The sequence below is a fragment of the Equus caballus genome, chromosome 14 (genome assembly GCF_041296265.1).
Source record: "Equus caballus isolate H_3958 breed thoroughbred chromosome 14, TB-T2T, whole genome shotgun sequence".
Lineage (NCBI taxonomy): Eukaryota > Metazoa > Chordata > Mammalia > Perissodactyla > Equidae > Equus > Equus caballus.
The window spans coordinates 34,197,377-34,224,659 of NC_091697.1; the positions used below are offsets into that span (position 1 = coordinate 34,197,377).

Consider the following 27,283-nt stretch of genomic DNA (forward strand, 5'->3'; position numbering starts at 1 on the left):
AAATCTTTAGGGAGTCCTCAATAAATTTTTAGAATATAAAGAGATTCTGAGACCAAAATCATGAGGATCGCTGTTTTAGAACAACTTTTTCAGATGTAGAAACTGAGCTCTGAATAGAGTATATGATTTGCTGAAATTCTACGGCTTGTATGTAGCAGGACTCAGACTGGGACAGGAACCCGGGTAGGTCCCCAGATTTGGGTTATGCCTATGGCTCAGCCTATAATATTCATAACACCAATTGGATATTCTTTATAGCAATGCCCAGCTGTGAGTTTGAATGTTATCCTGGAAATAAAGGTACATATATCATTCTAGGGAGGAAAATGTTTGTTTTTCTGTTTTCTACAAAACCTAGTGTTCTCCATTAGCTTTTGTTACTTAACAATCTACCCCAAAACTTAAACGGATTAAAACAAAAACCATTTATTATTGCTTTGGAGGCTCCAGGTCAGCTGGGAGGTTCTGCTGATCTGAGCCAGGCTCATGCAAGCATGTGTGGTCTTCACATGGGTAGGCTGGCAGCTGGCTGACTGCTGTGACGGAAGCCACTGGGTCACGTGTCCCTCATCCTCCACCGGCCATCCAAAGCCTGTTCATATGGTGGTAGCAGGATTCCAAAAGAGATGGAAGAAGCTGCTAAGCCTGCGGTAGCCCAAACTCAGAGCTAGCTGACCGTCACTTCTTTGATTACAACAAGTGGCAAGGAGAGCTCGGACTGAGGAAATGCTCTAACTCTCCTTGGGAGGAGCTGCAAAGTCACAGTGCAGAAGGGCGTGGATGCAGTGAGGGGAATAATTACAGACATGTTCCTGTAATATTACAGAATCATCAAACGTATGGCTTTGAATAATACTGTGAGGTCGTAAATATAGTGACTGAGGAATTACACTCTAGTGTTAAAGAGGATTTAGTTCGTTTCCCATTTCTGACAGTTGGGCAAGTCACTTAACCTTTATAAATTGTAGTTCCTTCATCTGTAAAGTGGTTTCTACCTCAAAAGGATTAAATGAGATAATGCTTTTGAAGCACTGGGTTTCACACAGGAGATGCTTTAAAAATGTTAACTGGTGGCGATTTAAAAAATCCCTTGCATTAGATCAGCTTAGCGGATGCTTCCTGACTCCCCCAAATAAATTGCAATGCCCTGTTTAACTGTGCACATATTTCTACATGAGCAGCTTGTGCCTTCAGCCCCCGAGGCCTCCGTCTTGCTGTTCACAGAAGCCCTCTCACCAAACACAATTCCAATCCATCTCAGCAAATCTACTAAATGTCTATTTGCCAGCTTTCCACTCCAAGCCATGGTTAAAATTTTAAAGAATATATGCTCTCTGTTTAAATAAAAACTCACAATTGGTATAGGAGCTAGATTCCTTACAAGATAATTTAAATTAAATTTATTGAGTGCTAAGAGAGAATATTATGCAAGCACAGAGGAGAGGGGCTTATACCTGGAGTTTAGAGAGAGTATAAAAATTTTTCGTATTAATCAAGACACATAGTAACAGTTCATATCACATGCCACTCTTTTTGACCAAAAGTTTCTCTGCAAGATCATGCTGCCTAACATTCGTAAATATGTGAATCTTCAGCTGACCCCCTATCACAATGAAGATGAGTGAAAGAATGGGTTAAGAGGGAGAGGCCCAGACCACTTCCAACATCAATAAGCCTGGCCTTCGCTTCCTCTGCCATCCCTTATCAGAAAGCAGATGGGTTGGTTTAACAGTCAATGGCATTTTATCACACATATCTCCTAGGCCATTCAGTTGGCCTTGTTAATTTAACCATCTTCCATTATCACTCTTGAGTTAACAAACGCTTCCATGTGACCATGTCCCCCTGTCTCCAGGGAGCATTAGTCCAGTTGAGCTGTAGGAATTGACTGCCTCTGGAGACTATTGTGGCAGATTGGTTTCTCTGGGCTATAGCCCAGAGAAAGTCATGGCCGGAGGGCCATGGCCACTCCAAGAATACCTTTGTTCACCTAAGAATGACAGTAGATATATCAAGTCAGCAAAATGAGGAAGTTTCTTTTGATGCAGGGACCTTTGCTTCAACATGGTAGCTCCCTTTTATGGATTGGTACCAGAGTCACTGCCTTTCTTTTAATGACTCTGAGGCTGGTACATGGGGATTCCTCATCCCAAGACAAGATGATGCTCAGGTTCACAATCCTACCACCTGGCAATTCAGTAAATAGCATCTGTTCATTATGACACTCTCAAGAGGGGGATCTGGTGAGCCATAAGTAAAGCGCTAGCATGTTAACACTTCAATTCAGCAGGTGTGTGCAACTGTCACCCTTAGTTAAGACCTGTATTAAGGAGGAGAAGGGCTACAGAGAAGTATATCAGACATGGTTCTTGACCCTCCAGCATAGTCTAGTAGCTGATACCAACACATCCACAAATCCTCTAATGTAAAACAGGCTGTGAGAACTACAGGAGCAGAGATTCAAATGAGTGCTATGGAAACATCATGGAAAGAAAGAGAGAAGGATCCCAACTGAGGGAAAACGAGACAGCTTCTTGGGAAAGGTCGAAATTGAGATGGGCCCTTAAAGTTTACAGAAATTTGATATGAGGGGAAGAAATATTTCAAGTAACTGAAATAACTTGAACCAAGGCCTGGAGGACAAAGGGTTACTGAAGACTGCGGGCAGAAGTAGGGGCTTTGGAAGAGGAAGAAGGGTAACAGAAGATGAGGCTGCAAGGCAGATAGAAGCCCCGGATGGAGTTTGGAATGCCTCATTGAAGAATTTGCATTTAATTCTGTACGTATTGGGAAGGCCACCAAGAAATTTTCCATATTTTTGTTTTTAATTTTTTTTAAGACATGGAAATAGCATCATCAACCTGTTTGTAAACAAAGTAATAGTAGAATGTATAGCATAGATTAGAAGAGGGAAAACCTAAAAGGTCATTGACTAGTCTTTTGAGGAATAAAAATAAAAGATGCAGAGATCGAATGCTAGAGTAGACTATTCTTAGTCCTAATGACACTAAATATTTGCATAAAACTGGCTCAAATAAAGATTTGCAGAAAACCCTTAGACCTAGCCCCATCTCTCTATTCTTTGCTCTTATTGCCTACTGGTGATCGTAGGTTAGAGATTATTAAAGAAAAGTAGACCCCTGGATATAAACAGCATCAGAAACATCTTTTGAAGAGAGAGGCAGAACAGGGAGAAGATATTTGAATTTTAGAGCTTATATAACCTTTGTTCAGAAAAATCATTATTCCTCTGTGGGTCAGGCTAGATAGCAGACATTCCTCATCTCACTCCAACGGCAAGGTAATTGACCTTCACGCTGTACAAATCTCCTAATCATTTGCTATCCAAAGGATGGTCAAGAGGCAAACAGCATGCGCACCTTTATTAGAACTGCAGAATTTCAGGCTCCACCTACTTAGCGAGAGTTCGCATTTTAACAAGTTGTCTAGGTGATTTCTATGCACATTAAATTTGAGAAGCACTGGCCTAAACTTTTAGCCAAAAGTTCTCTGCCTCTTCTACATTACTTCAGGACTTAGGGCTTGTGCATATGGAAAGAGCAGGGCTGGGTAGAGGGGAAGGCTGTGGTAACCATAACCCAGTCTAGTTCTCCTGTCGAGACAGAACCATATAAGGAGTTGAAGGCAGTGCCTGACACATAAGGGCTCTGTAATGGTAGCCACTAGTGTTATTATAGTTGTGGCTATTTTTGTTATTATTGTTTTTCATTTGGTTTCACTGACCTGGACCATTAGCTTAATCGCTTCAGCTCTCTGAATATAAGAAAGCTTAAGAAAGACACCATGGAGCTAAACTTGTAGAAACAGCCAGCAGATCACTCTGCTCCCATATGGAGACAACAAATACCGAGTTTTGCATTGAAATCCAAATAGAGAAATGATCTTTAAAGCACAAAATCTGACATTTTACTTGATTATGATCAATTTCCTATTCTCTTACATCATAAGATTTGAATTTGAAAATGGTAGTAACACAAAAAATAGGTTATCTTTGATGTAGGACGAATGCTGGGTCTTTATTTGACGGTGTCCTTATGAAGATCCCACTAGGTAATCAAGTCTGACCTACCCTAGGCTGATTATTTTGAGCTGATCGAAGTCCAGAAATGATTTGGCAGAAGACCATTTGTGTCTAGCAGTCCATCTGAAGAGCAGAGTGAAGAATAAGATGCAATTAAGGAGTCAGAGCAATCACTCAAAGTGTCTTTGGAACACTTTGCTTGCTGAATGTAAAGAGTTGTGGCTGACAAGTGCGTCTCTCTCTCCCTCTTGAAAAATCCCTGTAACTTTAATTGGCTTTGACTCTACTCAGTCTTGCGCCTTTGCACGGCATACCAGCCTTTGCATGGAGCAGAGTCCGTCCTGATGGTGGACTGATACACTCCTAATTGTGGTCACCGAGTTAGAATGAGAAGGATGCTTGCTAGCTTGCTGCACGTTCAGTCGTGCTGCTTCCCTGCAATGCTTGTCTGCCTTGTTCTGTTACAAGGTGCTTTCATCCCTCTTGTTATTGCAATGGTTTTTCTTCTGGAAACTTTTTTGGAGGAAAAAAAATGTTTGATCCACTAAAGAAGCAAGATATAGTTCTGAGGGACTATGAGCCTTCTATAAAAGGGGACCAAAATGTGCAGTGACCCCCAAATATATTGACTTACAGCTCTTGTCCATGAAGCATATCGCAGGACTAATGTTTCTCAAAACATAAATTGTTTTACTAATAGTTACTTACAAACCGATATTAGTAACTACATAAAGTTTTAACTACTAATAGGATGGTAATATGCTAAATTTTTTTACAATGAGGTGTTCAATTCCAAAAAGTTCTTAAAGTGCTGTGACAGACATACAAAGGGCAGGCAATTTGAGGCAAGATAGTTCTTAAAAAGTTGAAACCATCCATGACTAGTGTGAATTATCCTACTAACACTAACCTGTAATTCTCAGGCATCACCAAGTGGTTGTGATGCCTGAGAATTAATAGGTTAAAGCAACAATGGTGTTTCTATTGCTATGTTGAATACAATGGGAGACAGAAAATAGATACTTACTCTGGAACATTTAACAGTCCAATTGAGGAACAAAGTTTAAACAAGTGATGAGAGAGCAATAAGTCACTTTAATTTCCCACTAGAAAACAAATGGTGACATTGATAATTCATTTCTTTTGAATGTTCTCACTGGCCCTCCTTGTTTAAAGTCTTGGTACAGGTTCTTATTTTTGCACAGTAAAATCCTTCTGCAATGAAATATGTATTTAGTAGATAGCAAAGTATACATGTAGACTGACAGTAAAGAAAGAAAAAGAACTTTTTAAAATGCTGTTATGTAATAAGATAGTCACAATTGTAAGAAGATGTTCATTTATGTAAATGTTTTCAAAATGAGATTTTTCATTCCTTAGATCTCATATAGTACCAATATGGTTTTGCCAATATTTGAAAGAGAGCGTATCTATCATTTGTGTCTTGTATAGATTTATAAACGTATGTATTTATCCTTCCTGATCAGAGGCTTATAGGATTTCATATAGTTTTAATTCCTCCAGGTAAATTCCAATAAATTTGTGTTTTGGTTTATTCATAGGCCATTTGAATTTATGTGGGTTATGTTTTTAATGATAATAAGATAATATAATTTAATGACTCAGTTTCTAGAATCCCATGAATAAAATATAAAAGATGAATTTAATTTTCAAGACAGTAATGAGGAGCTTCAGTGCATCTCCTCCTTCTGATATCTTTTAAAAGATATCTAATTATTTTTCACTCGTTATTGTTACGAAAGCTGTAAAAGTCAGGTCATACATATTTGCATATGTTTTCTTTTATTTTTTAATCACTTTGAGAGACTGCTAAATATTCCTGCAGAGGAGTTTCAAAGAAATGAAGAAAACTAGGTCTGCTTTCAGCTAATCCTACACAGTATTTTGAACTGGCCTTTGAACTTGGCCACCCTGGCACTGTCATGGATTGTTGGTCTGGCATTTTTAGAAATCAATGATGCAAGAACATACATTTCCTTTCCCGTTGCAACATTCTATACTCGATTAACACAAAATGAAGTCGAGAAGATCGGGTTTTTAAGATCAGTAGCAGCCAAGAAGTATATACAATACATTGCTCCATTGTGTCAGATTTCAAAATCTTAGACATCAAAATAACTTTCAAATGTTTTATTATCAATTTCCAAACACTTTGGAGAGTTCTGTAAGTGTCATTGAATAGCTAAGTTTCTCATTGTGCAAATGCTTATTTGTGTTCATGAAATAGCAAAGTAGTATGTAACTAAATACATTTTTTATTCATTTAATATTATTTAAACCAAAATCATTAGATCATTAGCTAACTTTTTGAGCATTACCTGCCAAGTACTGTTCTAAGCATTTTACAGGTAATAACTCATTTTTCCTGTATAACATCTCTGTCAAGTATCCATTATTATCTCAATTTACAGATGAGAAAATAGAGGGCAAAGAGATTAGGTAACTTGCCCAATTATTACATAAGGAGAAATGTATAATGAAGTTTTGGATTATTCTTAAGGACTAGGTTTTCATTGGGTAACTTTTTTTTTATTCATTCAGAAGATATTTATTCAGTGCCAACTATGTGCCAGGTACTGTGCTAGAAGCAAGAGATATAAACATGATGAGTTCCTTCACCAACCCAAGCATCTGGATAAACAACCATCACCCAAGTCCACATGTGTATTAAATAATACCGAAACCTATTAAATAATACCTAAATAACCTATTTTCTGCAGGTACTGCCTAGCAAGCACTGTATCAAATGGCTGGCATTTTGACAAACGCCTGTATTTGGTATTAATGTTTCTACCTATTAAACAACTATTTGGCATCTTCTATACAACTGTACTGAAATGCCATAGAAATGCTCATGCCTCTGTGTACTGAGAGCCTTTATTATATGATTTGTAGTGATAGACAAAAGAAGGTGAATACTGAGAAGAGAAGCTGGAGGACCAGAAACATACTCTTTACTAGTTTAGACTTAGTCCTCTATTGGAAATAGTGAGAGTTGCATATTTCTCATTCTCTTCTTTCGAAGATGGCTGTATTTGACAAATGGTTTCCTAGAACACTATTGCCTTCTTGTTTCATAAATAACTTTTTTAATGTTTTATATCACAAATTCAATTTTATAATGCATTTCTATCTATTTAGCTTAATTCTAGGAACAAATCACCCTTCTTTTGTTATTTTTAAACTGTTTTATCAAAAGTGGAATTGTCATTGACTCTAAACCATTTCATAACTGAGAGATCTGTGCAAATAACCAATGAGAAATGGGGTTATATTTGAGATGACGTCCTGGACTGTGAGGGTTCCCATGGCCATATAAGAAAGTTGAAGTGAAGAAAAGGCAATTATCCTTTGGGCCAGACACCACGGTTCTTAGGATTAGATAGAGAATATTAAGGGGAAGTGAGATGCTTTTTTCTGAAAATTTGCTTACTGCACCATTCACTTAATACCTGGACTTTCCTTTATAAATCATAAGCCTGGAATTACTTTTATTTATTTTTGTTTATTTTTTTATTGCAGTAACATGGGATTATAACATTGTATAACTTTCAGGTGTACATCGTAATATATTTCGAATTCTGTGTAGATTACATCATGTTCACCACTCAAAAACTGATTATAATCCATCATCACACACATGTGCCTAATCAATCACCCCTTTCTCCCTCCCCTCTCCCCCTTTCCTCTACAGTAACCACCAATCCAATCTCTGTTGCTACGTGTTTGTTTGTCGTTGTTTTTACCTTCTACTTATGAGTGAGATAATATGGTATTTGACTTTCTCCCTCTGACTTATTTCACTTAGCATAGTACCCTCAAAGTCCATTCATGTTGTCACAAATGGCCCGATTTCATCATTTCTTATGGCTGAGTAGTATTCTGTTATGTACATATACCACATCTTCATCCATTTGTCCCTTGATGGGCACCTAGGTTGCTTCCAAGTCTTGGCCATTGTGAATAATGCTGCAATGAACATAGAGGTGCATGTATCTTTATGTATTTGTGTTTTCAAGTCTTTGGATAAATACCCAGCAGGGGAATAGCTGGATCGTATGGTAGATCTATTCTTAATTTTTTGAGGATACTCCATACTGCTTTCCATAGTGGTTGTACCAGTTTACACTCCCACCAGCAGTGTACCAGGGTTCCCTTCTCTCCTCATCCCCTCCAACACTTGTTGTTTCCTATCATGTTAATTATAGCCATTCTGACTGGAGTGAGGTGATACCTCATTGTAGTTTTGATTTGCATTTCCCTGATAGCTAATGATGTTGAGCATCTTTTCATATGCCTGAAGGCATCTGTATACCTTCTTTGAAGAAATTTCTGTTCAGATCTTTTGCCCATTTTTCAATTGGGTTGTTGGTTTTTTTGTTGTTGAGACATATGAGTTCTTTGTATATTTTAGATATTAACCCCTTATCTGATATAGGGTTTCAAATATCTTCTCCCAACTTTTAGGTTGTCTTTTTGTTTTGTTGATGGTTTCCTTTTCTGTGCAGAAGCTTTTTAGTTTGATATAGTCCCATTTTTCATTTGTCCTTTTGTTTCGCTTGCCCGGTCAGACATGTACTCTAAAATATGCTGCTAAGACCGATGTCAAACAGCATACTGCTTATCTTTTCTTCTAGAAATTTCATGGTTTCAGATCTTACACTCAAGTCCTTAATCCATTTTGAGTTGATTTTTGTGCATGGTGTAAGGGAATGGTCTTCTTTCATTCTTTTGCATGTGGCTGTCCAGTTTTCCCAACACCATTTATTGAAGAGACTCTCCTTTCTCCATTGTATGCTCTTGGCTTCCTTGTTGAATCTTAGCTGTCCATAAATGTGTGGGATTATTTCTGGGCTCTCAATTCTATTCCATTGATCTGTATGTCTGTTTTTGTGCCAGTACCACGCTGTTTTGGTTACTACAGCTTTATAGTACATTTTGAAATCAGGGAGTGTGATACCTTCAGCTTTGTTCTTTTTTCTCAGGAATCCTTTGACTATTTGGGGTCTTTTGTTGTTCCATATAAATTTTAGGATTCTTTGTTCTATTTCTGTGAAGCATGTTGTTGGAATTTTGATAGGGATTGCATTGAATCTATAGATTGCTTTAGGAAGTATGGACATTTTAACTATGTTAATTCTCCCAATCCAAGAGCACAGAATGTCTTTCCATTTCTTTGTGTCTTCTTTGATTTCTTTCAACAATGTTTTATAGTTTTCGGTGTACAGATCTTTCACCTCTTTGGTTAGGTTTATTCCTAGGTATTTTATTCTTTCTGTTGCAATTATAAATGGGATTTTATTCTTAATTTCCCTCTCTGCTACTTCGTTGTTAATGTATCGAAATGGAACTGATTTTTATATGTTGATTTTGTATCCTGAGACTTGACTGAATTCATTTATTATTTCTAAAAGTTTTTTAGTGGATTCTTTAGGGTTTTCTATATATAAAATTGGAATTACTTTCAAATCAAAGTTTTATATGAAAAAAAAGACATTCCGTAACAAAACAAAAGGCTCTAGATTAGATCACACTAATAAAAAATATTGGTGGTGTTTAATTTATTAAAATTCCACCATTTTGATTACAATATAATTTGTGATGTTTGCAAGTAAACAAGCCTTTTAAAAATCACTAGCTGTTATCTAGTAGTCTACAGTTGTGGAACCAGAAGTTCAGATTCTGAATAACTCTTCCAAAACACTGTATTTCTGCATCAGATGAAGATGACTGCTCTTATCAATAATTAAGACTGCAGATTTCTAGAAAAGTTAAGACTTTGCCTGAGCTGTGCTGTGGTTGATGTGCATTCTCAAATCAAGGGCATGGTAGTTCTTTGAAAAATAATTTGTTGTCACTTTTTGGGAAATTTGATGCTCTCTCTTTTGGGGAAATGTGGTTAACTGAAAATCATAAGAGCTAAGAGTCAAAGGATTGGCATTCTTGTCCTCAGTGTTATGCTAACTAGTCACATGTCAAAAGGCAAGGAACTTAAGCAGTCTTTTTAATTTGTTTGGTTGGTTTTGAAATTAGGGGAGCAATATCTGTCCTGCCTACTTCCTAGACTCATAAAACTTCAACTATTCATATGCAAAAGTTCTTTGAAGAGATAAATATGATATAGAAATATAATGCATGCTTTTGGGGGGATTTCTTGGGGGTGAGTTTGTAAAATATTAATATTTACTGGATTTCATTGCCTGCTTCCCTGTACAGCACTGTTTACAATCTAATATGTGCTTACTCATTGCAGTTACATGCGTGCTTACTAACTAGGATATGTGTGCTTATTCTCCTCTGCCCCTGGATTGAAAGTATCATTATAACAGAGGACATATTTTTATTATATGGAGTCCTATCCCCAGCACTTGTGCACTGATGAGCACAGTGGATGCTCAATAAATAATGGTTGAATGAATGGAAGCATGCCTCCTAAATGCACGGTGCATTTACAGTGTATACCATACATTTGTACTTGCTCCTTAAAACTGTTCAAATTAACATTGTTTTGAGTTTCATTTAGGGGGAGTTATTTTGGAATTTAGATATACTACAAAAATCAAAGCTGGAGATCATGTCTATGAATATTAAAATATTGATGACTCACTTCTTCATAATCACTTCTCCTCTGACCTGAAACCCAAATAAGTTGTAATGCAAAGATTTTGCATTGGGGTGAGAGTTTGAGAGCATTCAGTGCTGCACTGATAACTTAAGTGATTTTTCTCTTCTTTTATCTTCTCTTAGAGCATCATCCAGGGGTATGCGACAATGTGATAATGTTAGAGATAGCGAGATTTATAATCAGATAACCCTAGGTTCAAGTCCCAACTGTACCATTTCCTAGTTGCAAGACTTAGTGCAAAGCTTCTACAAGCCTTTATCATCTCATATGGGCCTGATTATACTTCCTTCGTGGGATTGTTGTGAAGATGAAATGGGATCATGTGCTTCAGGTCCTTAGCATGGTACCTAATACATACAGCCTTTAGCTGTAGCTGTTTTTATTTACATAGTTCATCTCCTAAACCAATATTCTTTCTGTTTTGTTTTGTTTGTTTTTGTTTTGTGTATGTGTGTGTGTCTATGTTTCCTTTTGCAGATGGATATACAACTGATGACATTGAGTTTTACTGGCGTGGGGATGATAACGCAGTAACAGGAGTAACAAAGATTGAACTTCCACAGTTCTCTATTGTAGATTACAAACTTATCACCAAGAAGGTTGTTTTTTCCACAGGTTTGTATCAGGGAAGAGGGTTAAAGGAAAAGGGGCTTCATTATATTTTGTCAAAAGAGTTCACTTAGATCAGGATTGGGGCCCAGGGAAGGACGATGACACTAGAAAACTTAGATCTGCTGAAAACCCTGCTCCCCATCAAGCCCGTTGCTCATTTGGAACCCAACAAGTTATTTTCCAGAAGGTACCCCCAGTAAAACTGAGAGGATTAGCCTTATGCCTCTCATTAGCCAGAAAAGGGACTAATTTTTAGAGATGCAATACAAAAAGAGAAATGAAGACCTGAGCCAGAGTTGGGAACCCCCAACTTTAGGCATCTCCCAGAATTTATCATAATGTTTTGAAACATGCTAGGGATAGCCAAGTCATAGGTCACTCAAGTCTGACCGCCGTGAAATTCTCTGAAGACAGTAAAGTGGGAAAATTTCACATTTCCCTCAAAAGGTGAGAATGTCTTGACATAGCCTTCCTCCCATTTTGGAGCCAAAAACCCTTCCAGATTATCTTGATGACTTCTCCATGCTCACTCTCATAGCATGGAGGTTTTAGATTGTCAAACTTGGTTTAATCAGCATACATTTTTAACAAAAAGCCCAGGAAAGTAATAATTTGTGACATAATCATTAAGGGAAAAAATAATAAGCCCACAGGAATATCTCTCTTTATGTTTTTCTAATTGAAATGAATTCCCAGGCACAGAGATAGCTAGAGCAGTAACTGCAGGTTTTGAATTGCCCTTCTGCTAAGGATTCAGGCACTTCCCACCCCTGCAAACTACTTCAAACAATAATTGTACCACTTAGGAAGAATACAAAGTAGCCTTTAGCTTTGAAATAAAGAACAGAAACTTCCTAAGTTTGAGGTCCTCTGAATCCCTGAGACTATAGAAATGTGTTCCTATTTAAAATATTTTTACTTTACTATTAAGACACTTGGTTTAGCACAAGAAGGCTAGACAAGGCTTTCTTTCAATTAGAAAGAATATTCCTCACCCCCACCATGCACACTATTTATTACTTTGAGTCTTTTATGTTCTAAGAGTGTGCTCAGTTACATATCTCTAAAGAGTAATTCCCCAGATCACCACAATGAAAGAACCCAGCATCATGAATATGATCAGGTAGCTCTATTTCCCACAAATATTGCTCAGGAACAGTGATTCTCTACTTTTTGGTTGGTCACGGATCCCTTTAGAAAAAAAACCTTCACAAAATTTCAAGATTTCAAGGAGTTGCTTCACTACCTTAAGCCTTGCCATTGATCCCAAACTTAAAATGCATCCCGGAGCTTGTGAAGAGATGTCTAAAATATGATCAGAATGTGCAGCCTTGTTCTTATACACAAAAAAATCTTATAGGATGGACTTGCTGAGAAACAATTGAGGAGGGAGAAAAGGGACTGTCCCAAACTGTCTTGTCATCACAATTAGAGAGAATGAGTGCCTGTGATCCAGTGTAGGAGGCTGAACAGGGAAGAGCTGGAATTCTTAGAATTACGGATGAGTAAGGGATGTATTCAACACTGAGTAACTCCTGCTAATTGAAAACCCAGTGTTCTCAGACTACCTTTGCAGAAGAAAGTGCCCTTCAGCAGGACAGGAGCTAAAATTGAATCTGAGGAAGTTATACGAACTGTTCAATGAGTTTTTAAAGGAAACTGTCCTATAAATATTGATTGATAATGATGTTCTGCAATTGCCTTTCTAGGTTCCTATCCCAGGTTGTCCCTCAGCTTTAAGCTTAAGAGAAACATTGGTTACTTTATCCTGCAGACATACATGCCTTCCATTCTGATCACTATCCTCTCCTGGGTCTCCTTCTGGATTAACTATGATGCTTCAGCTGCAAGAGTGGCATTAGGTAGGCGATTTGCTAACTGCTTGTGGAGTTTGATTCTGTGTGTGTGTGTGTGTGTGTGTGTGTGTGTGCACGCGCGCGCGCATGTGTGCTTGTGCATGCATTTTCCTTACCCTGGAATTTGTGATGTGTGATGAGACGGGACTGTACACATTATAAGAATATGGCTGTGAGACTTGGCTGATCTGATTCAGCATTAAATCCATTAAACCTCTTTCATGTCGAAATTAGTTAACTATATAGCTGTTGGTAATGAAATTAGTCCCATCAGTTTGATATTTGTATTATCGAAGCCTAGTTCATGGAATATTGCTTGATAATTGTTCAGTTTGTATCTGTGCTTCCTTACCTGGGAAGAGCTCCCTTCCACATTGCTTTTTCTGACCAAGAAACAGGGAAATGTAGTATGTAACTAATAGCTAAGGGGAAAGAATTCTATAGTCGTATTAGTATTTTGGAGTGGCATGGTGGAAGGCAGGAGACAAAAAGTAAGTATGTCGGGAAATCATTGGTGGCATCACTCATCTTATGCTTGATTTTTTTCTTTTATAACACCAGAGGAAGAGAATAATTATATTGCGTGAACATTTTTTTGAGGAAGATTGGCCCTGAGCTAATATCTGTTGCCAACCTTCCTCTTTTTGCTTGAGGAAGATTGTCACTGAGCTAACACCTGTGCCAGTCTTCCTCCACTTTGTATGTGGGATGCTGCCACAGTATGGCTTGATAAGTCATGCTAGGTCTGTGCCTGGGATCCAAACCTGAGAACCCTGGGCTGCCTAAGCTGAATGCACAAACTTAACCACTATGCCACTGGGCCAGCCCCCATGAATGTTTTTGTATTACTAACTTCCCATATAGTAAATTACAACCTTTTACACAATTTTAATATTTTGAGTTCTGACTAATCCCTTTAAAATGTTGAACTGTTAACTCCTCCACCATGAGATCTCAATGCCCTGTTACATCCCTAGAGAAGTCATTCATTTATTCATTTAACAAATATTTGTTGAACACCTACTATGTGCTAAACATAAGACGTACTGGAGATAAAGCAGTGCCCAGGTGGAAGTTATAGTCTAGCAGGAAAAGATAGATTAAAAATTTATTTCACACCGAACACACAAATTATATGATATGGGAAATCTATAGAGGAAAATAATCAAATTAAGGGGGGCTGGGAATGTCAGGGGGTACGGTTTAGAATAATCAGGGTAGACTTCATTCAGAAGTTGTCAATGGAACAAAGACTTGAAGAAAATGAAGAGCCATATGGATATCTGGATGAGAATATTCCAGCTTGCTGCAAAGGCCCTGAGGTAGCAATGTGCCAAGCATGTCAGCTGGCCAGTGAGACGAATGCAGAGTGACTTCAGGGGTTGAGATAATGTTGGGGAGAGGAGGCTAAAAGATTGTGAAGCAGTTCAGGGGCCATACTAAAGGCTTTTGCTTTTATTCTGAATGAAATTAGAGAGTCATTGGGCGAAGAAGTGACCTGATTTGATTTCAGATTTAAAGGGATCACTTTGGCTGCTGTGTTGAACTGAGATTGCGGTAGTTCAAGGATGGAAGGGAGAAATAATGCCCTCCTGGACTGAGTCAAATCTCCTCTGATATATTCTCTTAAAATATTGTAAAACTCCCCATTGTAGACCAACTGCAGTTATAATTTATATTTATTGGGTTTGTGATGTCCTTTTGCCTCATGGTATTGAAAGATGTATTGGAAAAAGGTCCACAGCTAACGATGCTTCCATTATATCTGTAGTGTTTCATCCAGAGATTGGTGTTCCATAAATGCTTGCTGAATAAAATAATAAGTGGAATTTGTAATTATTCTATTATTCCAAAGTGAAATCTGTTATTAATTTTGTGCTATTCAGGAATAACAAATAAATTGTTGATTTTTTTAAAAGAAATTTTTAAAATATCTTTTTATGTGAGCAATTTATTACTCTCTAAGAAATACCTTAAAATGAGATTTAGATAAACAGTAAAATCAGCATTGTCAGTTTTATAATATACATGTTGTACAGGATAATCTACCATTGAAATAATGAAGAGAAAAACAAAATTGGAAAATGTTTCAAAATGACTAATGTTATAGAAAAGATGTGAAAACTGTAAGACACCTAGATCTAAAGTAACAATAGGGTTTTTCTAGCCATGTTCAGAATCAGATGCTCAAATTTATTTTTTTCTGTAGTCATTTTACCAGCATGTAGAAAAACAAGGGAAAAATTATGATCTGAGAGAGAGAAAACTGAGTCAGAAAACTTCTGTTTCCAAAAAATCATAGAAATGAAACTTCACTTTTGGGATGTGCTATTGGGTAGAGTTTGAGGGCACAGGTTTCCTAGTCAGAGATCCACGTTCAAACGTTGACTCTCCAGTTCCCATCTGTGTGATCTTGACTCTGAGCTCTAGTTTCACATCACTCTTTTGCTGCAAAGCTGGACCATATCATACTTGGGACTCTGGACTCCCAGTGCTTTTGCCAGCATATCTCTGTCCATTCCCCCATTTACAGCCTTGAGGGAAACCGCTCCCCCTCTTGGAGATGCCCACTCAGCTGGACAAAAGGTTATGACCTGACCCAGTGTGACATTTCCCATAAAGAATCTTGTAAAACTTTTATATTATTTATCTGTGTTTTACATGCCTAGTTGCCCAAGCCAGAAACAATGAGGGCTAGACACCTGCTTCTCTGTTACCCTCTCCTCCAATTTCCAAATTTGTATAATCATTTGTCTGTATCATCTGTATAATACATTCATTGATTTCAATGCTGTTGTGATTATTTTATTTCCTCTTCATTACTTGGATTATTCTGAAAAACTCTTAACTGGTATTCTTTATTCCTGTCTTGTATGCTTCTCTTCTGTCCTCCATATTGCTACCAGGGTGATTATCTAAACACAATTTGTCCCTATGCCTCCCTGCTTGAAGTTGGTCAGTGGCTCCACATTGCCTTCAGTTTTAAGTTCAAACTCCCCATTAGGCTCTCTATATATGGCTCTCCATTAGACTGCCCTTACTTAATCTTCCCTCTCCTCACCATCCTTCCCATGATATGCAATAAGGTATCCACACTGACTTTCTTGAAATTCTTTTGATGGGCTGTGTACTTTCACCCCCTGCCCAAAACACCTCTTTATAAAAGCTCTCTCCACCACCAACGCCATCAGGTCTACCATCACTTCTACCTCCAGGCCTTGGTTGCCTGAGTAACTGTCACTCATTCTTCAGGACTCAGCTCCAAAGTCTCCATTTCCTGATCTCTTGCCTACCAGATCCCAAAGCTGAACTAGCATCTTCAAATTCTCAACTCTCACCCTACACACATCGTACCATAGCATTTAATTCATATATGTAGCCCCCCACTGGCTATATAACTATACATTTTTATATTTTTATATATAATTAAAGGAAATTGTTCCCAAATGATTAGTGTTTACTGTAAATTAATGTTTTATGCATATCTCCAGGGCCTGTTACAAAGCTGATATAAGTAAGTGCCCAGTAAATATTTTGTGGTATATATGAATGAGTAAAAGAGTACAATTAACCTTTCTAGCTATGATGAAAGCAGCAAGGAAATAGGAACATTATTACTCTAACTCTCTTATTTTTTTCAGGAATTACAACTGTGCTTACAATGACCACAATCAATACCCACCTCCGGGAGACTCTCCCTAAAATCCCCTATGTGAAGGCCATTGACATGTACCTGATGGGGTGCTTTGTCTTTGTTTTCATGGCCCTTCTGGAATATGCTTTGGTCAACTACATCTTCTTTGGGAGGGGACCCCAACGCCAAAAGAAAGCAGCTGAGAAGGCTGCTAGCGCCAACAACGAGAAGATGCGCCTGGATGTCAACAAGGTAAATTCAGAGGGCAAGCCCTCCTTGCTTACTAAACTCATAGAAGAATGCCAGCAATATAGATTAATGGCCTTGTTTAACAAATGAGTAAACCAAGGCCCAGGGAAAAGAGTAGGTAATTTCCCCCAAATCACAAAGATAATTAGTAATGGAGGCACATTTACAGCCCAAACTCATGACACAACTTTTGCATGCACTTTACCTGAACACTAGCATTGCCCATAGTCATCTGAAAACCACCTTTGTGACCTTTTCCATATATGAGGATAATGTGTACCTATTATTTACTTTATATTGATTTAAATTTACTTACTTTATTTAAATGTATTTAAAAGGGAAATTTCATATCCTTTAAATCAATATCACTTACTGGAAGATAACCTTAACAATAAATAAGTACAAATGAAACTATGTTATTAAATTCTAGGTTATACTAGATGAGGGCTCTGGACCTGGGCTCTGAATTCTCTTTGATTTAACAGGGAGATAAGTAAGTACAGAGATTTATTGCTCCAGCAACAAACTCATACTTTCTCCTTGAAGTCATCAGAACAATAGAAAGAGAAGTGGAGGGGAAAAAACAATAATTTTCTCCTCAAGTGACAGAGACTTACTTAATGCCTTGCATATGTTCCACTTAAAACCACTGAAGCATTTGACTACAGGAGGTCACCATCTTGCTTAACTCAGGCATAGTCAAAGAACAATTCCCACACAGTTGTAAACCCCATTTATTCTTTAAGTAAATAGTTCTCAACTTTGGGTGCCCAATTGAATGACTGGGAGAGCATTAAAAATGACAGAAGCCTGAGTTCCTTCCTGAGAAATTCTGATTTGATTGTCCTGGGATATGCCTGGGCATCATAATTTTTAAAAATTCTCCAAATATTATTCCAATTTGCAGCCAAGATTTAGAATCTCTCTTTTGAGGCTTTTGACAGCAACCCCAATGGATCCAATCCTCTTTACTCCCAAAAGATGACTTCACTTGGCTTCCTGTTATAGAACTTTCTGCACTAAACAGAATATTTATATATATATTCTTCCATAGTGCAAATTTAAACCCTTAAAAATAGACAAAGAAAACAAGGTCTTACTTTAATATTTTCATAAATCGTATTTACAAAGTAGAACATAATGTTGGGTTTGATAAATAGTTCGCAGTGATGGAAATAGGAAAGAATTAATAATTTTAAACCATCTGGAATTATTAGCCATACCAATAATTATTTAATTGACATTCTCATAGTTCTAACTTTAACTTCAAGGATAGCACACCATAAATAATCTTTACCATTGAGTTTTGTTTCGAGTAAACCCAGTGAAAGCTTCTGACTCACTAAGGTTTTCCACCTGTCCATAGGTCTGATATTTGGATTTTGGACTATTTTCTAATCAAAGGCACTCTTTTCCCAGGAGATAGTATTCATAATGATGCAAATTTTAAGTATAGCCCTTGAAAGCCAATGAACCACAGGTCTAGGAAATTATCAATGTCTTTCTAATGCCAGAGGTTTCACTTATTAGAGTCTGTCAATAGATTCCAAATTAGCATTATGGTTCTCTTGGGCTGTAAAGTGAGAGAATGCCTTTTAAACCCATTTTATGATTTTCCTGATATAGTAGACTTAGCAAAGAAAAGAAAATGAAGAAATAAATAAGACTATCTCACAGGACTGCAGTTTGAAATGAGTCTAAATCAATTGCCTAATGGAAAGCTGATTTAATAAGATAACATCCAATCTCTTTTCACTTTCATCTACCCTATTTTTTCATACCAATTTGAATTTAAATGATAAATTTACGACCCAGAGAGTGGCAGTTTGATAGCATACTGAACTTGGAGAGCTTCAGATGGTTCTAAATCCAATGTACTGAGACGGAGGTAGAGAATGGGTCACTGGGCAGGTACCCCATAGTGGTGAAAAGCCCATCCTCTTGGCTGAAGTTGGACCCACAATTCAGAGCATAGAATATGAGAGAACGAAAAAAGATACCAGAGTCCTTCTAGTGCAGTGGTTCTCAAAACACAGGCAATTTTGCCTCTGTGAGGATCTTTGGCAGGGTCTGTAGATATTTTGGGTTGTCAAAACTGGGAGGAGGGGGTTACTACTGGTATCTAGTGGGTAGAGGCCAGGGATGCTGCTAAACACCCTACAGTGCATCGAACAGCCTCCCCATAACAAAGAATTATCCAAACCAAAATTTCCATATTGCTGAGGTTAAAAAATCTTACTCTACTCCAATCTTCTGGTTTCAAACATGAGAAACTGAGGCCCAGAAAAATATAAGATGCTTGCCCTAATCTTAAAACTCTTCAACACAAGTGGTTTCTCTACTTCTTTGATCGGCATGCATAACATCAAGACATCAGGAGCTGTGATTTAGCACAAAGGTTCTGAACAAATATTTTGGAGTCAGTCATGTTCAATATTAACCCTCCATTTAATACTTGTGTGACAATAGGCAAAATAAATAAATAAATAAATAAATCAGCTTCTCTGACTCTTCACTTTCCTCATCTGTAAAATGGGATTAATTCCTCTCTCATAGGTTATTATGAAGACTATTTGTGATAATGTGTAGAGAGGATAATGTAGTCCTCAGTACATGGTAAGCAGCCAGTAAGTGGTAAATATTAATAAAATATTAAAATATTATAAATAATAACCATTATTACTTTTTTAAATAAAGTTTAGTCTCCAGACCTATTGGCAATGCGTGCTTGTGTGTTTTACATGCTCTAGCATGTAGGATGCAATCCCATCCCTAAAAGAGAGTATTATCTACAGAGAAATGTCTCTCTGTCGGAAGTTTTAAAGTCAAAGCAAGGGAATAATTTTTCAACAGGTACTAGCTATAAAAAATAGCAAACCAATTCCAAACTTTATCAATTATCTCTTAGGCTAGAACACTAACAGCCATCTTGATTAGATTAAAACAAGAAAGGTGCCAACCCCCAACTCCCATGGTTTCCTTTTAATGCAGGGTGAAAGGTTAGAGGAGATTCACTTAGGGCTCTGATTGCACAATGCTTTCTTTTATGTCAGCATCATGAATAATGCTAATCTATTTCTTATTGAGAATGTCCCTTCTTTTCAACTGCAATTCTGAAGTTATTTTTTTTTCCAAAGATGGGCCACATATAATCAACTAAGTATTGTAGGCTGCTCTGGAAAAATCGGTCACTAGGAGAATTGACGTTTTCTGCTTCCGTTGACGGATTATAGAGACGGAACCAGCACGTCAGATCATCTAAAGTGATTTTTACACTTTGTCTTTTGGGCTCTGTCCTGAGGCTACAGAGGGATGAAAATGGGAAGCCTAACTGAGTGGGACCCCACTGTTGCTTCAAGGGCATACTTCCACATTTTTCCCCATCTCTTCTCTGTGTTAGTTTCCTGTAATTTCTTATCTTAACAAGAGTATCCACAGCTTTTAAATGAATTTTTATCCTGTCATTTAATTGATGTAAAAACTAGGGCTCTTAAGTAAAGTGAAATATCCAAAGTTGCATAGCAAAGTTAATAAAGTTTCTGAGATGATCTACGCCTTCCAGTCCTTATTCGGTGTACACGCCACTGTACTAGCAAGCAAAAAAACTAAATTAAATTAAATTAAAAAGCTGATTCCACATTAGTCATATATTCAGTTCAGTTGACTTCACCTGAAAAACTCCACCTATCTACACAAGAAAGTCCATGCCTGACAAGCAGTGTCACTTTCACAGTGGTCTTCATGCGACAAATTAAGTTGTAAAATATTAAGATTTTTTAAATAAACCTCAAACCGACAAGAGGTCTACTGAATATTGTTTTCCTAAGTGTCTTCAAAAAAATATGATCTCTATCCTAGTGTTAGGTGAGCCCTTCCTATTATCCCTTGCATTCTTCTATTTGTGTGTGTCTGTGTGTTTCCTTATAGAATTTGCTTTTGATTAATTTCACCCACTTTTCTTGCTCATGCCTTTAGTTTTTCAGCTCTCCTTTTTTTCTTTTAAGGTTTCTGTAGTTTCCTTGTTTATTTTTCAATAACTCAATAGTAACATATTTGAGAATTTAGTTACGCCTACATTTTCACCACCTTGGTTCTTGCATATCTGAAATGTTTTCATCATCTGTACCGTATTGACAGACCCACAACCACCAGTTTTCCAAAGAAAGTTGCACCACAAAGATCTCCATTTGGGGACATTCTTTGTTCTGCTTTCATGTGTATTGTGAGTCTCTGTGTTGTCTTTATCCATTGTGCCTAATTTTTTATTATGCACAACCACTAAGATCACTTAAATCTATTATTTTTAGCACGTGGAATTCACTTTTTTTTAAGGATACATTAAAAAGATACAACTAATTAGAAGTCCTATTCTCTGTTAGCATTGGTCTTTCTAAAGACCAGTAGCATTTACTTACCTACATCCAGTTTGCTTTAACCACCAATCCTGACCTAGTGGCATCAGTCGACTTAATTAGCACATTTTCTACTTTGTCTTCCAGATTTTTTATAAAGATATTAAACAAAATGGGACCCAATATCGATCCTTGTGGGACCCAACTGGAAACCTCTCCCCAACTAGACGGACTACCAATTACGATTTCTCTCTGTATACGGTTAGATAGCCAGTTTTTAATCCATTTATTTGTATTTCTGTTGGAGCCAATTTGTTTAGCTGTTCCCTTTAAAATAATGTGTTGGGTCTTGGCAGATAACCTATGGATTTGTGTCCACAGAGTCTGGGGATAAGTTGAATGTTTTCATGAGACTCTAATGGGGTTCTTCCAGGTTTGTTTTTTGCTATAGTGATGATGAACCTAAGCTTTAGCATTCCATTCAGTTGTTATTGTTGTGCTAGAGAAAGAAACTAATTGGCTCATATTTTGAGATTCCTTCTCATTTGTATTGAGAATATAGAGTGTTATTATATACTCTGGCATTTCTTAGATTTCTTGTTGTATTTCTTTTGATTAGTGGAATAGGTGAAGAATATACATTTCTTCTACTGGTTGCTTCAGAATTCAGGAACCTATATTTTCTGTCCTAGATTATTAATTTGTGTCTAAGAATGTTCTGTTTGCATCAAGTCCTTGTTGCTTTATTATTATTCTGCAAATAAGCTTTATCTTGGCAGGCCCAGCACTATTATAATGATAGATAAGAGGCAATAATTGAGATTGTTCCTTATCAAAACTCTTCACTTAAGTGAACTCCAAAGAAAGCTTATTTTTGTCTAATACTTAAAGTTTAGTTTCTGAATCCTCATGTGTTTTCATTTCTTAATTTCAATTCTTAATATGAATTGTCATTCATATTGCCCTCCAAATTGGAGGACCAGGAGGAAGAGATGATAATTGTCACCATTCCACCTTATCATCCATTACTTGTCCACCTCGAGTTTCTTTGTTTGTTTGTTTGTTTTCTCTTTCTTGGTGAGGCAGTAAATGACACTGAGTGCTTGCGAATCTTTCCTATGAGGACTTGATGCCAGAAGAGCTGTCATTATTACATCTTCTAAGTATTATGGTCTTCCTTAATTTTCTTGCTCTGACCCCAAATTCCTTGGTATCTCATTGATATTGCCTTTGGGTTGGGGGAACAGGTATAATTAACATAGTAAATCGCTACTTTGTTTTGGTATTTTAAGTACTTTTTAACTTCCTTACTTGGGTCGTATATCCTGGCAGAGTCTGGTAACCGGTGTTCGGTAGATTTCAGAAGAGATGTTTGAGACTCTGTTAATCACTCTTTTAGTCCTAATCCCCTGAACATCTAACCCCTACTGTGTCTGTTCTCTCAGGCTATCTCATTGTGGTGGTGCTGCTGTTCTTGTTTTCAACTCTAGCTACTCTTGTTGAAATTGAATAGAATGATTTGATTGGGGTGTATTCTGGGTAGAATGCTAATCATTTAGGAGAAAACACATTTGATAGTTGGAGTTTGGGTTTGTGATGCAAACGGTTAGAGAATATTGTATTTTTTCAAAACCAAAACAAAAATATGCTGCGTAATTGGTCTAATGAATGGGTAAAGTTACATGAAAATTTAGGAAAATCCTCAGATTATGAGGATATTTTAAAGGAAATTTGGTTCTTTGGTTCATTAAATTTTTCAGTTGATGGCTTGAAAGAGTTGATGAGACTCTCTGATACCATGATTTAGACCCTCATTTGTCAAGGACTTTTCTCTGTTTCATAAAAGTTTATGTTAAAGAGAATGTTCAATGATTTACACTGAAATATGAATCTTAATGTCTTCTGCTTTTATGCTTTGCTTTGTTGAGTATGTCTTTATTCTGTCCTTTGAATTCTCTTCTAAGTTCATTTTAGAGTATGAAATAAGGACTGATATTCAAAAATTTGAATAACGAGCTGTTAAACCCGTAACCTGTGAAAACAGCGAGATGTATATGACAATTTCTAGAGGCAGTAGAGTTTGCTGGGAAGATGCTGGCTTTTAGAACCAGACTGAACTGAGTTCACGTTTAGGCAGGGCCTTTTATCAGCTGTGTGACATTGGGCATGTTTAACCCTTTCACCTTCAAGTTCCTCAACTGAAACTGAAACACTAATTTCGGCCTCATGTTGCTGCTGACAGGATTAAATGAGATAATTATTAAAGGTCTTAAACAGTACCTTATACAGACAAAGAGCACTCAATAAATAGTTCCTGTTATGCTGGAGATGGTAGCAGAGAGTCTGTATCTTTCTTAGTTTTTCTTTTTTTTTAGCTCTTTACTATTTTTATGATTATAAAACTGAGTCGATCATTCTTTGAAAAAAAAGGCAAATGAGAACCACCTGTACCCCATGCCCAGCTATAATCACTGTTAACAGTGCCTTTTATTCACATTTAGTGACATACTTTTATATAAATAATTTTGCTCCACTAGTGTGTATACTGCTATTTCCCACATGCCTTTTTGTATCTTTAAATATATATCTTTTCTAATAGCTGCAAGGTATTTTGCTGAATGTAGGTACCGTCATTTATGTAACAAGAACCTATTGTTAGATATTTGCGTTGCTTCTAAGTGGTTTTCCATGATAAAGAACTCTAAAATAAGCATCCCATTGCTGACATGTTTGCGCACCATTGGTTCCTGATATATTTATTAAAATGGAATTTCTGGGTCTGAAAGTATGCACCTTTAAAATGGTGATCATATTGCTAAATTGTTCCCTACAAAAGTTCTGCTAGAGTTTACATACCTACTGGCACCATATGAAAGCATGGTCGTACACACACACACACACACACAAATATCACTCAGCCTTTGAAATGACGAAGAAACAGAAAGCTGATGTCTAACTGTGTTCAACCGTGAGAAGCGTTCAAGAAGTAGAGATAGAAGATCCACAAACCCACGTGCAATTTTTCTCCTCTCCATCCAACGGCACAGAGAGTAAAACAGCAGTAGAAAAGCAAAACAAAAACAATCGATGCCCAACTCAAACTGTAGCTCTACAGAGAGGGAGAGATGCATAAGCGGGGTCAATATTAGTGAAAGCAGAATCTAGAGAAATCTACTCAAGCTATGTTTCAGGAAATGGGAAAACCCTGGAGAAAACTTCACATCAGGATGAAGCATCTTAACAAAGAAAGAGCATAGCAACTATGCAGAAAAACTACCAAATGACTCTGTGTCTTTCTCTCTCATTTGGTAAACAGAGGAACTCAGGATGCAAAAGACAGACAATGGCTCTTTTATTGACAACGAAAAAGAAATACTTTAGGATCAATTAAAACTTTTTATAAAAAAAGCTTTTTTCTCACCACAAATTGGAACAGGATATGAAACGAAAGATCAAGGATGAGATGATAAACAAGAGGCCAAGAGGTGATTAAAAAGGCAAAAAGGAAGGTAAAGCAATCTTTGTAGAAACTAATAACTGAATCTAAAACAGTAAGAAAGAGAATAAGTGTGGCAATAAATCAAGGCTGTAACAAAAAGTTCCAGCTGTAGAAAATCATGCCAAATGCAGAGGAAAAGAGATGTCAAGGGGCCGGTCCGTGGCCAAGTGGTTAGTTCATGTGCTCCGCTTCAGCAGCCCAGGGTTTTGCTGGTTTGGATCCTGGGCACGGACATGGCACCACTCCTCAGGCCATGCTGAGGTGGCATCCCACATAGCACAACCAGAGGCACTCACAACTAGAGTATACAACTACGTGCTGGGGGCCTTTGGGGAGAAGAAGAAAAAAAGAGAAGATTGGCAACAGTTGTTAGCTCAGGTGCCAATGTTTAAGAAAAAAAGAGATAACATAAAAACCACTTAAAGAAAACATAATAAATTTATAGGACAAGTACAGTGGATTGAACGTGCAGAACCATGGTGCTAGTGAGGTACAGAATGGAGAAAAAGGGAATGGAAAAAATACTTAAATCTGATGTCAATAGGTAATTATAATAATGATAATGATAAATACTTCTTGAATGCCTTCTATGTACCTAGACACTTTACATATATTATGTCATAACGTAAGTCCTTATTACCCTATGGTGTAGTAATTATAATTTTATAGATAGGAACTGAGACACAGGGAGCATAATTAACTTGTTTAAATTTAGACAGCTAAGAAATGGTTGAACAGAATGTATGACTAGAGGCCACACTCTTAACTTCTATGCTGTATGTTATATATTTATACATACCTGTGATGAAATTAATCAGTTGGCCAAAAGGATGTACTGGGTTCCAAGATAAAAATTATACAGTCTCATCACCACACTATTATATCCTTCTGAAATTACTAAACCTACAGTCAGAAAAAGTGAATGACTTACAAGGAAGAGAAAAAGAAAAAGGTCTCAAACTACTCCACAGCAACATAAAATTTTATAAGACAATGGCAAAATGTTACCAGATTCTGAGGGGGAGAAAATATAACCTAAAAATATTATTATTAATATATAAAAACAAAAGAAAGATTATCCTCAATATGCAAGGTCTTAGGGACTATAGCATCCATAAGTCCTTATTATTATTATTATTTTAAATAGCTTGATGGAAAAATCTAGCTCCCACCAAAAGGTAGTCAAAGTGAGGAACTTAAGAATAGAAAATGCCAGTATTCTAGCATTTAAAACTTAAGATAGCATGTCGAACTAAAGCTATATGACCCCAGAAATTAAAGTTACAGAATAAAAGATAATTGAAATATTTTAAAAAACTAGATACTGAAGGTACATAAAAAGAATAAATTAGGATGGGTATTGTTGAGAAGGGAGAAAGTGTTTGTTTTCTAATACACAGCAAGGACTCAATATTTACTCTGATTTTTAGAGTTTATGAATCAAAAAATTGAAGATTAAGGTTATGTTTAAAATTAGCATACATAACTACTATGATAGTGTTTCTCAAAGGGTCTACCATAGACTGCCTATATTAGGGTCATCTGGGATGCTTGCTTTAAAAGTAAATTCCACCTGAGACACTATAAGTTGAAAGCTTTAGTGGGAAAGTTGAAGAGTCTGTCAGATCTTTCAGATGTACACTAAACCATGAAAATCTGAGGATCATTATGGTAGAATAATCAAAAACTGACAATTCATCTTATGAAAACTTTCAATAAGAAGGAAATAAAGTAAAGAAAGGTGTAAATAATGTAGCTAAAGCTAAACATCAGAAATAAGGATGAGGACAACTTAAAAGCAAATTTAGAGCAGAAATTAAGATGATAAAATTAAGATCAAGCTTATGTTAACTGTTATAGCTAGTGCATATATTAATTCATCTATCAAAAGAATAAGATTCTGAGATCGAATCAAGCAACCAAACCCAAGAAAGTGTTATTTATTAGGAATACTTCACAAGTAAAGGTATTGGAAAATATTCTAAGTCAAGTGACAGGCAGCAACAAAGGAGGAAAAATATAAACCTGAAGAAAATTGAGGGTTGAATATTATTACTGTATAAGGATGAATTGAAGGTAATAAATATTGACAGATATTTTTAATAATTGTAATCAAAAATAAAGATATAGTCATTGATTAATAATCCATGTGTAATTCATGAAATTAAAATTGAAATAGCATTCAAGTAAATTAAAATTATAATAAATAAAAAGGGGAATGACAGAAATATTACCTTAGAAGTATACTTAATAAAGTTTATTAGTTGTGTACACGCATTTTTATACAACTCATGTCAAATATACAATAAAAATTAATTTGAAGAACATTTAGAAAATAATAGCAATTTAAGATACTACATAATTAATCCTAAAGGCTGTGGTTAAAATAGTTA

At 36.6% G+C, this 27,283-nt stretch overlaps 1 protein-coding gene across 6 annotated transcripts in view; it reads left to right on the plus strand.

Annotated features, from left to right (window-relative positions):
- Positions 1–27,283, plus strand: part of GABRB2 (gamma-aminobutyric acid type A receptor subunit beta2) — a 250,025-nt gene that overhangs the window by 191,659 nt on the left and 31,083 nt on the right. For 3 of the 6 annotated variants that reach the window (XM_001503408.5, XM_023617283.2, XM_070232962.1), the window contains 4 exons: positions 11,166–11,303; positions 13,010–13,162; positions 16,798–17,042; positions 21,539–21,652. In XM_001503408.5, the coding sequence (XP_001503458.1) occupies positions 11,166–11,303; positions 13,010–13,162; positions 16,798–17,042; positions 21,539–21,652 (650 nt within the window). The remainder of the gene's footprint in view (positions 1–11,165; positions 11,304–13,009; positions 13,163–16,797; positions 17,043–21,538; positions 21,653–27,283) is intronic. The other 3 variants (XM_005599237.4, XM_070232965.1, XM_070232964.1) reach the window with 1 other exon arrangement.